The 13,361-nt window shown below is 33.9% G+C and overlaps 2 protein-coding genes across 2 annotated transcripts; both read left to right on the forward strand.

The window, feature by feature from the left end:
- Window positions 1-1,561: 1,561 nt before the first annotated feature.
- LOC144547449 (P-loop containing nucleoside triphosphate hydrolases superfamily protein) lies at window positions 1,562-5,314 on the forward strand. Its single transcript, XM_078296101.1, has 11 exons — window positions 1,562-1,869; window positions 1,957-2,040; window positions 2,125-2,292; window positions 2,371-2,477; window positions 2,925-3,100; window positions 3,184-3,345; window positions 3,445-3,660; window positions 3,756-3,793; window positions 3,882-4,012; window positions 4,088-4,991; window positions 5,068-5,314. Exons 1-11 carry the CDS (start codon window positions 1,620-1,622, stop codon window positions 5,178-5,180), a joined length of 2,349 nt encoding a protein of 782 aa, XP_078152227.1. The 5' UTR covers window positions 1,562-1,619; the 3' UTR covers window positions 5,181-5,314.
- Window positions 5,315-7,467: 2,153 nt separating this feature from the next.
- Window positions 7,468-11,101, forward strand: LOC144547313 (purin-rich alpha 1). Its single transcript, XM_078295926.1, has 5 exons — window positions 7,468-8,138; window positions 8,453-8,500; window positions 9,346-9,492; window positions 10,230-10,472; window positions 10,593-11,101. Exons 1-5 carry the CDS (start codon window positions 7,854-7,856, stop codon window positions 10,743-10,745), a joined length of 876 nt encoding a protein of 291 aa, XP_078152052.1. The 5' UTR covers window positions 7,468-7,853; the 3' UTR covers window positions 10,746-11,101.
- Window positions 11,102-13,361: the final 2,260 nt, after the last annotated feature.

The raw sequence follows: 13,361 nt of genomic DNA on the forward strand, positions 1-13,361 counted from the left end.
TGTTCACGCATGCAGCTTATTAGTTGAGCTATCAAACTTCAAATGGTAGTGTTAGGTGAGGCTGTTCTATAGTGATTTTTTGCTTAACTAGGAGTATGATATGATTGATATCACATCAAAAAGGGACGTCATGATACCATCATATAATATCTCCCATCATATGAACCCCCACTTACTTCAATCATTCTATTTCCGTTGCACTTTCTCTGTGACTTTTTGTGTAAATAGCAGTTGCCACATGGGTCTGCACATTTTCTAAAAGGCAAATGTTTTACGCGTGCACACGTGTATCAGCTCACTAATTGAAATTTTATCTACTATTTTTTTTTTATGATTTAAAATTTGAGATGAGGAATTGAGGATTATAATCCACAAATAACCTAATGGCTAATTTAGATTTTGACTTCAAAACTTTTTTTTTTTACTTTCATAATGTTCATAGTATTTCAAATTATTGCATGTCCATATTATCTTTTAAAAAAAAAAAAAAAAAACTGATAGTGACTATCAGCTACACACATCTGTTACAACAAAATTCAGCAGCACCTGCCTCCTCCTCTAAGAACTATACTACAGAATACAATAAGTTGCAACTTACCAATAAAGAAAATTAAAGAGAAGTTGCATATTCCGAACTCAAAACTCAAAACACAAAAAAAAAAAAAAAACATAATTGCATGTCCATATTATCACTAGATCAGCTTATCTCTTAAAATTGGAGAAAGCTCCACCTAAAATTCATCAACATGCCCTTGACTCGCAGCACATTTTACAACAAAGAAAGTGATACAGAAATCCAGGACCTCCTTTTCTGACTCTCTCTCGCTCTCTCTGTACCCTTTGAACTGATCAACGATCATTTAGATTTCAGAGTGATCTCTCTCGTTCCCATTCAATTCTTCTGGGAGAATGGGATGGTAATTTTTCGTTGGTTTTACTGTCAATTCCAGAGGTACTGCAACTGCAAGTAATTAAAACTGTTCCTGATGCAGAAACTAGAAAGGCACAATTTTGGTCTTGTTTGGTGCATTTCCTTTGGTTGGAGGCCTCTATCTTTTTGCTGTTCTTGACGTAACCTTTTGTCTTCAAGTGCATTGTTTTTCTGTATCATTACTTCTCTCCCTTCTTTAAGATTTTGACGAAGTACTAGCTGGATTGGAGTAGTAGACATGGCTAGACCTAAGAAAGAGATTGTGGAATTAACTTGAAGGCAAGTTTTTGTGTGTGTGTGTGTTTATTTATTTATTTATTTTCTGGCATTGCTACTTAATTAGTATATATAATCATCTCTTCCTCTTAATTTGCTAATTTGTATTTTCGTCATGCATTGATTCCTACTACTTCCTTGTATTCTCTCTTTTTATTTCTTATCCCCTGAATTCTCAGTTGGATTTTTTCCCTTTATGCATTATTGTTTTGGTTGCAGTAAAATATTCTATCACATGAAATTCTTTGACCGTAAATTCAAACAAGTACTTCAGTATTTAATAAATACTAACGTGTCAATTCAAATAAGTACCTTATTCAGATTACAGTCTTCTTCTAATAACATTGTTTTCTCAATTTATGCAGTGCCAGTCAATTCAAACAGAGCAGGTTGGTTGTAACCTGGGGAAGAAATGGATACCAATTTTGAAATTTATACAAGAAATAAATCCATTCAAAGCCTACCTCAGGCTTTACTATCTCTTATTGGGTCAAAAAACAACCTGACTCCTTGTTGGGTAGAATCTGTTTCGGATATAATCAATGATCTGCAATCAGCACAAAAAGTTGGCTATCCAGTCTTAAAGGAAGAAATTCAAGAAAAAAGGGAGATGTTAAGTGGTGTTGATGGAGAAGTAGAGGCATCTGTTTCAAAGATAGAAGGTTCAAATTAGCTCTAATCTTTGTAAGGTGTTAATTCAAACTTCAAGTATCATTTTTACAAAACTTATATTTTATATGTTGTTGTAGATGAGCTTTCTTCACTAAATGCCCAGTTAGATGAACTCATGGTACAGAGGAGAGATGTATTAAATGAATACTTAGATTTGAAAGGTAATAATTAACTCATAGATTTACTGAAAATTATCTGTAGCTTTATGTTTGTAAAATGTACTAAATGGTAGTTTACTTTTGCAGGGAATATTCGGGTGTTTTGCCGCATAAGACCTTTTCTCCCCCAAGAATCTTTTGGATTTCAAAAGTCAATTTTTGATTTGGATTCCAGTAATGTGTTTATGAGAATTGCTGAGACAAAGTGCAAAAAGTACAATTTTGACAAAGTTTTTTCCCCAAGCTCGACTCAAGGTATTAAATTTGTTATCCCAATTTTTTATTAACTATCATATGAATCAGTGATGAAGCTTTTATTTTGGATTATTTCAGAGGAAGTGTTTTCTGAAATTCAACCTGTGATAAAATCTGCACTTGATGGGTATAATGTTTGCATATTTGCATATGGCCAGACTGGAACTGGTAAAACCTATACCATGGTAAGTTTTTCATATGACATAATAACCCACCTTTTCTATTTAAATTCTGAAACTGAATTCAAAGAACTCACTACCATGAAATTCTGCCAATATTCAATTTAAGTCATTTTTTGTATTCAAATATGACACAAAATACCAGAACTTGGTTTTTTTGTTTTTTGAGTAAAGGTTGGAGGTCAAGCCATCCAACTATTTAATACTCTTGTTATTACAACAAATGATTTTCCCCATCCGGGTTTTGAACCCATGACCTGTACTAATTTTCGGTGCCATGCTGTCCAAATCCATGCAGGGTGGTATATATCAAAGTGTAGCCATTTACAATATTGACTGGATTAATTTAAAATCAGAAGAGAAACAGAAAATTGTATAATTTGACTTATAAGCCAACATATTAACATTTCTCTCATCTTTATACTAGAAAGTATAATACACATTCTTTGGCAGGACGGAACACTGCATAACCCTGGAATGGTACCACGTGGAATTAAATCGATGTTTAATCAAGCAGAGGAGAGAAATTGTGAATTCATATTCAATTTTAGCATGCTTGAGATATACATGGGCAACCTAAAAGACCTTTTAGCCCCTGCTAAAAAGTCAAATTTTCAAAAACCACCTAGGTAACTGTTTGTATAAGTTTTAAACTTTAAACAAGGCCAAGCCAAAAAAATAGTTCTTGTAACTCTTTTCCCCTTTATTTCAGTCTATTAATTAAGACAGATTCAGATGGAGACATAGACATAGCGAACCTGGTTGCAATTCAAGTGAACAATTTTGGTCAAGTCAAGAAATTGTACAATATCGGGACCCGCTTAAGGTCAACAGGCTCCACCATGGCCAATTCCACCTCTAGCCGATCTCACTGGTAAAATTAATAGAGAAACCAAAAAACACTGGGAATAATTTCCAGCAACATAGAAAAAAAAAAAAACTTTTGATACTTTTATTTTTGTTGGAAATGCAGCTTGATTAGAATAACACTGACTAGTATTGGTGCAAGAGAAAGAATAAGAGCGAAGAATAAATTATGGATGGTTGATTTGGGGGGCAGTGAACGGTTATTAAAGACACAAGCAAGTGGAAAGAGGCTTGAAGAAGGGAAGGCAATAAATCTTTCCCTTTCTGCCCTTGCTGATGTCATCGATGCACTTCAGACTAAAAAAGCACATGTTCCTTTTAGGTAAAGTCATCCGGTATCCATTAAGAATTCTAAACATTTTATTGAATTTCTTCTGCATTGTTAATAATTAATATATCTTTCTTACCTTCTGACAGGAATAGCAAACTTACACAAGTTCTAAGAGATTCACTGGGTAAACCAATTTGTTTTTTCTGGAAACTTAAAAAATATTCTTCCCCTAAGATCTATCTTGTAGCTAATTTACTTTCAAATCATCACAGGATCAGATTCTAAAACATTGATGCTTGTACATGCCAGCCCAAATGAAGATGACTTATGTGAGACTATCTGTACCTTTGGTTTTGCTATGCGGGTCAGAAGTATTCGGTTTGAGAAAGAAGAAGAACCAATTGTAAGCATGTGAATTTTCTTGAACTTCTAATTTCAGTATGGAAAAAAGAATGCTGATCTCTTAAATATATAACAGGAAGTGAGAGCAAAAAAGGAACAAATAATTGCTGACGTAGAACAGGAGATGAAGCAATTAGAAAAGGAATCACAAGAACTTCAAATGAAGATAAAAGATCTGAATGAGAAACTCCAAGAACTGAAAGGAGTCCAAATTAGTGATGCTGATTCCAATTTCTCCTACACCTGCAGTGAAGGAATTGGGATTTCACAAAATTTTACCAAAACCTCATCAAGAGTGCCTGGATTTATGAAACCAACCGCTTGTAGTCAGAGAAAAATTGAAAGCCACCAAATATCTCTTAATCATAGAAGGAAGAAACCTCCATTACCAACAAATAAGCGACCAGCATCTGTTTATGCAGAGTCAATAATTTATCCAGTAAAGGAATTTACATGCAAGTCAGATTGTGTCTCAGAGTGTAGTATCTCCACATTGGAGTATGAGGTCAAAGAAGTAATTTTCCCCCAAGAAGAGAAATCATCAAGAAATGGCAACTCTATGGAAGAGAAAGGAATTGAAAAATGGTTAAGTGTACAAGTGGCTGAGTCGTCTAGTAATTATAACCAGTGGAATAAAAGGGTGATGCCTATTCCAGTTGAAAGTTGGAACAAAAATAATGTGGATGAGAATAGCAAGGATGTTATTGAAGAACCTAATGAGAAGCAGGATATGGTTTATCAAGCAGATAAAAGTAAACAAGGAATAAATAAAAAGGCGTGTTTTGAGGAAAATGATATGGATATTACATTGCCTGTACCAGTTAATTCCAAGTATTACCAAGAGGAGAATTCTGACAAAGAAAGTGGAACAGATATGAGTGTGACTAAAATATTTCTTGAATACAAGGAAGAAATGCTACCAGGAGAAAGAAAAGATACGGAAGTTGAAATGGAAGAAACTAAATTAGAAAATGAAATAGGTAACATATCTAATGCTTAGTTTGTAGTTCACCTATCAATTAAATGTAATTTTAAATGGTTTTTGCTTTTCTTCAGGTAAATACAAGATTTTACGGCATTTTCAGACAATATGGGGAAGTGCTATACTTGGATCAGGAATCGGGAGTATTGGAATTGGGAATGATTTCTTTACTGCATTAATTTTATAGAAAAAAGTTTGAGGTTTTGTTGATTCTTTTGCTAATTTGGGTAAAAGTTTTCTTCAAAATAACAATTTCATCTAGGTAGAAGGAAGTCCACTATACTATTTGTGTTTTTTGTAAAGTAAATAAAATTTTGGATAATTTTCCCCTATTTAATAACAAAAAGGGTTGAAAATTGTCACTTATTTTGAACCTTTGTTGGTACAACATATAAGATTGCATGTACCAGTACATGCACAAAGAACAGTATTGTAAGGTTGATATTTAATTCTCCTTGAATTAATCATACTGACCTTCTAGAAAGTTTATTCTTTCAATTGTTAAGAGTTGGCATCCTCTTAGAAAGTCTTCCCAAGTTTTAGGTACATAACCACACCCTTTAAAGTGCTCACTGAGACATTAACTGACTTAAATAATCTCCTTCAAGCATGGGTGGAATCCATTCCTAGATGTAAGCCCATGTACCATACCGTCAATTTCAATCAAGCTTGCTCTCGGTACACTTATGAGTTATATGATGTAGTTCTCTTTCTTGATTTTTCTCATTTTTTTTACCTCATCCCACCTACATTCTGAAGCATAAAAGTTAGATTGTTGTATTTAATTTACCGCTATTCTCGGGCTCCAAGTCAATTGAATTCATCGATGCCATCTCTCCAAGTTAAGCATCACCATGGATCCAAGCCGAAGATAAGAGGGAGCCTTGAATTGCCACAAAAGGCAGACAAAGTGCTAAAATATAGTTTTAATTTTGTAATAAAATATCATATGATCAAAGTACCATCTTCCCAATTCAGTTCGACCAATGTGTAAACATGCAGACAAAATGCGCCAAAAATGTAACCTATTTTCTGTCTCTGGTCTGTTTAACATGGCATTGTCTGTTGACCAGAGCCCACTAACGGAGATATCATGGTAGTAATGCTTCTCTGAGTCATTTTATCATCTCCTCGAGGGTTAAATTGATCCGATTTAAATTCGTATGAATATTAAAAGCTCCCTACATTACAGACGTCTGTAGGCCAGATTAGTTCAAATTCTGATCGGACAATCCGGTGTTAAACTCAAACTTAGAGATAAATTTTTGCGACGCAAATATGGACTTCAAAAGATACATTTAAGGAGTTTTATTAATAAAGATTTATTTGTGGATGGGGTTTTTGTCCAACATCATTGGTATGAAGAAAAGAGGACCGCAATAATTGTTATGAAGAAGTTTAGCTTTAACTCTCAAAAGGAGGTTGTAAATAACTTTTTCTTATTAATAAATATTAGTCCTTGCCAACTAACCTTTAAAAAAATTGTTATTAAAATCTCTTTTACATGATGAGACAAGTAGACAATTACCTACCCCAAATAATAATAATAATAATAACAACAACAATAATAATAAATAATAAACAAATAAATAAATAAAAAGGAAATGGCTAGATTCTATTACATTGGAATTTTTGAAAAGACAAATAGGGACAATCCTAAGTTCACAAAGAACTATCGTTGTTTTTTGCATTCACTTTTTAATTCCTTCTTCATTTTCTTTTGATATTGAGGTTTTCTCTAAAAAAAAGTAAAATTTTAGAATTTTTGGTATTCCATTTTACACGTTTTATCTCACTGTGAAAAATAGAATTTTTTAAATGATAATTTTTTAGATTTTCTCAAAATATGAAAATTTTGAACCTGAATTTCACTTAATTAATGATTTATTAAAGTTCAGTACCCAATTAGTTTTTCAATATCATAACTATAATGTGCATAATTTCCTTAATCCGATGCAACTAAACAAGATAGATTATATGAAGACTGATCTCTTTTGTAGTGACAAATGAATTATTCGGGTTCGGTTCGGCGAGGTTAAAAAATTCGTGATTTGGGAATAATTCGGGTATAATTCGGAAATGATTCGGAATTATTCAGACTAGAGATCTCAATTCTGCAAGAGAGAAAAAAGAACCAAAGAAAATGTTCTAGGAAAAATTCGGAAAAATCCGCGAATAATTCGTAAAATTCATAAATAATTCATAACATTTGCGAATTATTTGGGTTTAATTCTATCAAAGTTTAGTCAACCAAATGATTTGACGTTCAGTTCAGCATTACAAAGAAAACAAATTATTCAGATTTAATTCGCGAATAATTCACAAATCTTGTGACTATTTTGTCCACAACTCCAAGCTGAGAGAATCCATCTGCAGTCTTAGTTACACGTAAGCACCACTTGTAGGTGTTACAAAAGATCCAGCACAGTACGCCTAGCTGGCTAGCGGCTTGGCTACCCGCTACCCGCACACATTTGGCAGCCGCTGCGAAGGATTTCGAAAAAGTAGATCCATTACTCTCTCTCTCTCACACACACACGCACACTGTTCTCGGATCGTAACCCTTTCAGCCTTTCAGCAATGCGCACGGGGGGACAGTTAAAGGTAAAAAGGTTAAAAGCAGAAACAAATGTTAATAAAAGACTGGAAATATAGGTAGCTCCTCCCGCGCGAGAAAACCTCGCGTGTTGTTCGCTGTTAACTTTGAAAATTCACCGGAGGACCTAATTTTAATAGGGTCTATTTTTCGTCTCTCCTGGAAAAATTTCCCTCTCGTCGCAGTCAACCCCTCCCAAACCCTAAACCTAACCCTAGTTTGTCACGCTTTCAGATCGATCCTAATTCCATCTTCTCCCCATCGATGGACGGCGGCGGCGGCGGTGGTGGCGCAACTGGAGCAGGTGGTGGGGGTGCAGATGTGGAGTTGGTGTGTAAGACGCTCCAGTTTGAACACAAGTTGTTCTATTTCGATCTCAAAGAGAATCCGAGAGGGAAATACTTGAAGATTTCAGAGAAAACGGCTGCAAACAGGTCGACAATTATTGTACCTTCTGGCGGTGTTGGTTGGTTTTTGGAACTGTTCACTTATTATATTGAGACAGATGAGAGAGAGATTGTCAGCAAGGAGCTCAGGCTTGACTCTAAAGTAGGTTTCTTCTTCCTTTTCTAATTTGGTTTTGTTTTTTTTTTTGTGTGTAAAACCTCGTTTTTGCAAAAGAGCCCTCAAAAAATTCAGAGAACTTTTCGGAGTTCAATGGGATACTTTGCCAAAGGAAAGTTCTTCCTGTGGTTTCATACCCGAAGGAATTAAGAAATCATATGGGTAGAAAGCTGTTCGTATTTGTTTCAATGATTTTTTTTTTCTTCTGCAACTTTTTTAAGCTTTTGGTTCTAGATCTTGATTTCTTGCCAGCTTTGTTAATGGATAATGCCAATTTATTGTTTAATTAATAATATCAGGTGTTTTTCTTTGATGCTGGAGTGAATAAAAGAGGACGCTTTTTAAAGGTATGTTTTTATTTTTTTTTCTATGTGAATTTTAACATTTTGATTCTAATTTTTGTTCTAGCATTTGCCTACTTAAGGTAGTATGGTGGTTTGTTGGTAATTATTGTCGGGTTCATCCCTTTATTAAAATTATAATAATCATTGTTCATGTTCTGAAATTTCTTATGAGATGAGTGATGACGCATCAAGTTGCATAGATTTTAGAGTATCATTGCTGTCATGATAACCTTTTTTTTTCATTAAGAACAATATTGTTTATTTGAAGATCCATATAAGAGTAGTAATTCATGATAGACTCAGTGGAGGTTATTATGGCACTCAATTTGCATATTTGAAGTAAAGAAGGTACGAACGTAATATTGTAGGACCCTTGCAAAGTAGATGAATGTGGTTATCCTTTGGATAATGAGAAATATGCCATGCTTTCTTTAAAACAGTGTTACTGAAGTTATATGGGAATTACCTATATATCTCTTTTCTGCATTTACTACAAAGAAGCAGAAATTATCTGTCTTTACCTGCTACTTACCTTTAACACTGAAAAAGTTAAAAAGTGGCAATTGGAGTATTTATGTTTGCCTAATAAAGGGGTAACAGGAGCCGTTTATTATTCTTTTAGGTGTATATTTGATTTTTCCTATTTGAATATTTAATGTTTTTAATATTTCCCCTTACATTATGTTTGAAGTTTTCTGAGTTTTCTTTTTTCCAACTATAAAAATGTTAATAAGGTTTATTGGAGCTCAAACTTCATAACAAGTCTGGTATATAAACCATGTCATCACATTCACCATACCTGATATATTTATGTTTTTGAGTAGTATATTAATACATTAAACTTATAGGTGTCAGAGGCGTCAGTGAACAGAAACCGTAGTACGATAATAGTCCCAGCTGGTAGCTCAGGTGAAGAGGGATGGGAATTATTCAGAAATTTATTGGCGGAGATCAATGAAGCGGTTACCCCCTCGTTTTACCCTGTGCCTAATCAAGTATTGCTTACAAATCTTCTTTTAGTTGGATCTTTTTTGTCAATTGTATTTTACTCTGCAAACAGCAACCCATTGCACTTGTTCACAGCTAACAACCTACTGTCAAAACAAGGTTAAGTCTAAGCACAAAAATTCTAATTTGCCTTTTGTTTAAATCAACACGATTATAGCACATAATATTATTCTTCTACCTTCCCAACTAAATCTTTATGGATTGATGACAATTAAATGTGGACATGCAACAAGATTTTCTTAGACTTTAAACAGGGATCTGTTACCGAAGGTGTAAATTTGCCATCAATTATTTTAGGGAAGGGATATATAGACAACCACACTTGAAAACTGTAACAACTGACAAAAAACAATTATCAAAATTAAAATTTCAGATATATCTTCTGTCATATAGATAGGTTGTTTATCAAATTTAGTGCATTTGAAATTTATTTAGTTAAAATTGAACCGTTACTTTTTCAAACAGCTTGATGGATGGCCAATCAGGTTGCAATTTTCTTTGGATTTGATGCACAACCTATCTAAAATTTAGAGAAGATTTTGTAACTTCTTTGATTTTGATAATTGATCAGTTATCATGGTTGTCGAACAAGTTTATTGCTATATAACCTATTGCGTTATTTTAATATAGTTGAGTGGTGATAGATGAAAATGCAATAAATGTTGGCGCATTGCTAAAAATAAGGTAATTGTTCTCATTTTGGTGTTTTTACTCTTTAATCCAGCACATTGATGCACCAGAACGGCTAACAGGGCTGTCAGATGATGTGGGAGCGGGGTTCATATCTGGACACGGGGCCCAGCCAGCGTCAGGATCAGAGCTTGGGGTTGACCGGCTTGTTGACCTCGCCCCACAAGATGAGATCGGTGGCATTGGGGGTATGTCAAAGGTGATTCGTGCCGACCAGAAGAGGTTTTTCTTTGACTTGGGAAGCAACAATCGCGGCCATTATTTACGAATCTCAGAGGTACAAAGACCTCTTAACTTTTTAGATTTACAATTCAAGTCCCTACTTTTTCAAGAAATTAAAAATAACTTTTTAAAGAGGATAGCTGCAAAGTTAAAACAAGTATATTTGGAAATGCAGGTAGCTGGAGCAGATCGATCGTCAATAATTCTTCCCCTTTCGGGATTGAAGCAGTTTCATGAGATGGTTGGTCATTTTGTAGAAATAACAAAAGACCGACTTGAGGGAATGACTGGTGCAAATGTGCGCACTGTGGAAACCCCTCAGAGATAATTTATCTGCTTAAAACCCTTATCCAGTGACTTAGTTGTTTGGCTACCTCTTGAAAAATTGAGTGATCTGCTGGTGTGTTGTGCTGTAGAGTTAGTTTGTTTGGTTAATGGTCAGGTTATTTATTTGGTAAGGTTATTGAAAGTAGAGTGGTAATAATGTTGTTTATTTTGTCATGTAACAAATAATGTCGGTGTTTCCCATTTAATTTCCTGGTGGCGTAAATTGGTGGATCTAGGTTTGTCACTTGCAATTTTCATTAATAGGCTGTGTTGGTGGCATTACTAGTTTGTTTCACGGCCCATATTTCTACTTCAAAAAATAAAATAAAAATAATAACAAATCATACTTAGCTTCAATGCTTTTTGTCTTTTTGTTGGTTCTAGTTGAGGCGCGGTTTTGAAATTGGAAAGAGGTGGTGGTTGTTTATAAATGAAAGGCTCGCCATCATATGTTCTATTGATTAATTTTCTACTGATGTACTTGGTAGTACGGAAAAAAAGTCAAAGAACTAGTGGAGAAAAGCGCGATTTTTTTTTTAAACCTTATTTACGGTTTGAATTTTTTTTTGATTTAAAAATTCGGACTGTATATAATATTTACGATTTGGATTATTTTTTTAGCCCAATTTGTACCTCCGGTTAACATATCAAAACCTTCAAAAATCATGAAAATTTACTGACATGCATTCTTGACTTCATAGAATAAGACTGAAGTTTCATATAAAATCTCAAAACAGATCATGAGATGTCGGCTCTCAAAAATTATCCGAACTGTTGAAGAAGTGCTTCTGAGTCCAAATTTGCACATCTGATTAACATATCAAAACACTTTCAAAAATCATGAAAATTTATCGACATGCATTCTTGACTTCATAGAATAAGACTGTGAAGTTCCATACAAAATCTCAAAACAGATCGTGAGATATCGGCTCTAAAAAATTGCCCGAACTGCTGAAGGAGTGCTTCTGAGCCCAAATTTGCACCTCTGATTAACATATCAAAACACCTTCAAAAATCATGAAAATTTATTGACATGCATTCTTGACTTTAGAATAAGACTGTGAAGTTTTATACAAAATCCCAAAACAGATCATAAGATATCGGCTCTCAAAAATTGCTCGAACTGCTGAAGGAGTGCTTCTAAGCCCAAATTTGCACCTCTGATTAACATATCAAAACACCTTCAAAAATCATGAAAATTTACATGCATTCTTGAATTCATAGAATAAGACTGTGAAGTTTCATACAATATCTCAGAAAAGATCGTGAGATAATGAAACATAACAAAACTGAAAACTCAAACATAATAAAATATAACATAGCTAAACTGAACTAACACTCAAACATAATAAAACATAACATAGCTAAACTGAACTAAAACTCAAACATAATAAAATATAACATAGCTAAACTGAACTGAAACTATAAAAAAAAAACTCTCTATCAATGGTAATCCGAATGGCTATATCGGTTGGGTGCTTGACAGGCAGAGTGGAGGCATATAGGCAGGACTCTGCAAGGATATCAATTAGTTTCGCTATATTTTATTATGCTTTGAGTTGAGCTATGTTATATATTGTAATCGTTCTTGCGAAGTATTTATACAACAAAAAAATACTACACTAAAACAAGAAAATTAGGAACAACAATACGACTTGTTCAATATTGGAATGAAATATAATCAGGGTTGAATGTTACATACCTCGACTCTACCTGTCAATAGTAGAATGGAGAGGACGTTGGCCCTGTCACCCACCTTGCATTTCATCATTTTTTAAGGTGTTTTGATATGTTAACCAGAGGTGCAAAGTTGGGCTCAGAAGCACTCCTTCAGCAGTTCGGGCAATTTTTGAGAGCCGATATCTCATGATCTGTTCTGAGATATTGTATGAAACTTCACAATCTTGTTCTATGAAGTCAAGAATGCATGCTGGTAAATTTTCATGATTTTTGAAGGTGTTTTGATATGCTAATAAGAGGTTCAAATTTGGGTTCTGAAGCACTCCTTCAGCAGTTTGGGCAATTTTTGAGAGCCGATATCTCACGATCTGTTTTGAGATTTTGTATGAAACTTCACAATCATATTTTATGAAGTTAAGAATTCATGTAGGTAAATTTTTATGATTTTTAAAGGTGTTTTGATATGTTAATCAGAGGTGCAAATTTGGGCTCAGAAGCACTCCTTCAGTAGTTCGGGCAATTTTTGAGAGCCGATATCTCACAATCTGTTTTGAGATTTTGTATAAAACTTCACAGTCTTATTCTATGAAGTCAAGAATGCATGTCGGTAAATTTTCATGATTTTTGAAGGTGTTTTGATATATTAACCAGAGGTGCCTAGTTGGGCTAAAAAAAAAAATCAAACTGTAAATATTATATACGGTCCGAATTTTTAAATAAAAAAAAGAATTCAAACCGTTAGGAATATTTACGGTTTGAATTTTTAATTGAAACTGTAAATAATCGGTACGGTTTGGGCAAAAATATAATTTTGACAAAAATGTGGTTATTTATAATAAAATATACATAAATTTGGGTATTTTTAAAAAACTCGGTAGATGCTATGTCATTGTATTTCATTCAAAATTAACTGACAACACCTCAAAGAAACTTGCTA

This window comes from Carex rostrata, chromosome 31 (assembly GCF_964058835.1).
Source record: "Carex rostrata chromosome 31, lpCarRost1.2, whole genome shotgun sequence".
Lineage (NCBI taxonomy): Eukaryota > Viridiplantae > Streptophyta > Magnoliopsida > Poales > Cyperaceae > Carex > Carex rostrata.

Coding starts and splice junctions, on each gene's coding strand:
- LOC144547313 (XM_078295926.1), top strand. CDS start 7,854: ATGGACGGCGGCGGCGGCGGTGGTGGCGCAACTGGAGCAGGTGGTGGG. Junction 8,501..9,345: donor AAAGAGGACGCTTTTTAAAG/GTATGTTTTTAT, acceptor TTAAACTTATAG/GTGTCAGAGGCGTCAGTGAA. Junction 10,473..10,592: donor ATTATTTACGAATCTCAGAG/GTACAAAGACCT, acceptor TTGGAAATGCAG/GTAGCTGGAGCAGATCGATC.
- LOC144547449 (XM_078296101.1), top strand. CDS start 1,620: ATGGATACCAATTTTGAAATTTATACAAGAAATAAATCCATTCAAAGC. Junction 3,101..3,183: donor AATTTTCAAAAACCACCTAG/GTAACTGTTTGT, acceptor CCTTTATTTCAG/TCTATTAATTAAGACAGATT. Junction 3,794..3,881: donor AGTTCTAAGAGATTCACTGG/GTAAACCAATTT, acceptor AAATCATCACAG/GATCAGATTCTAAAACATTG.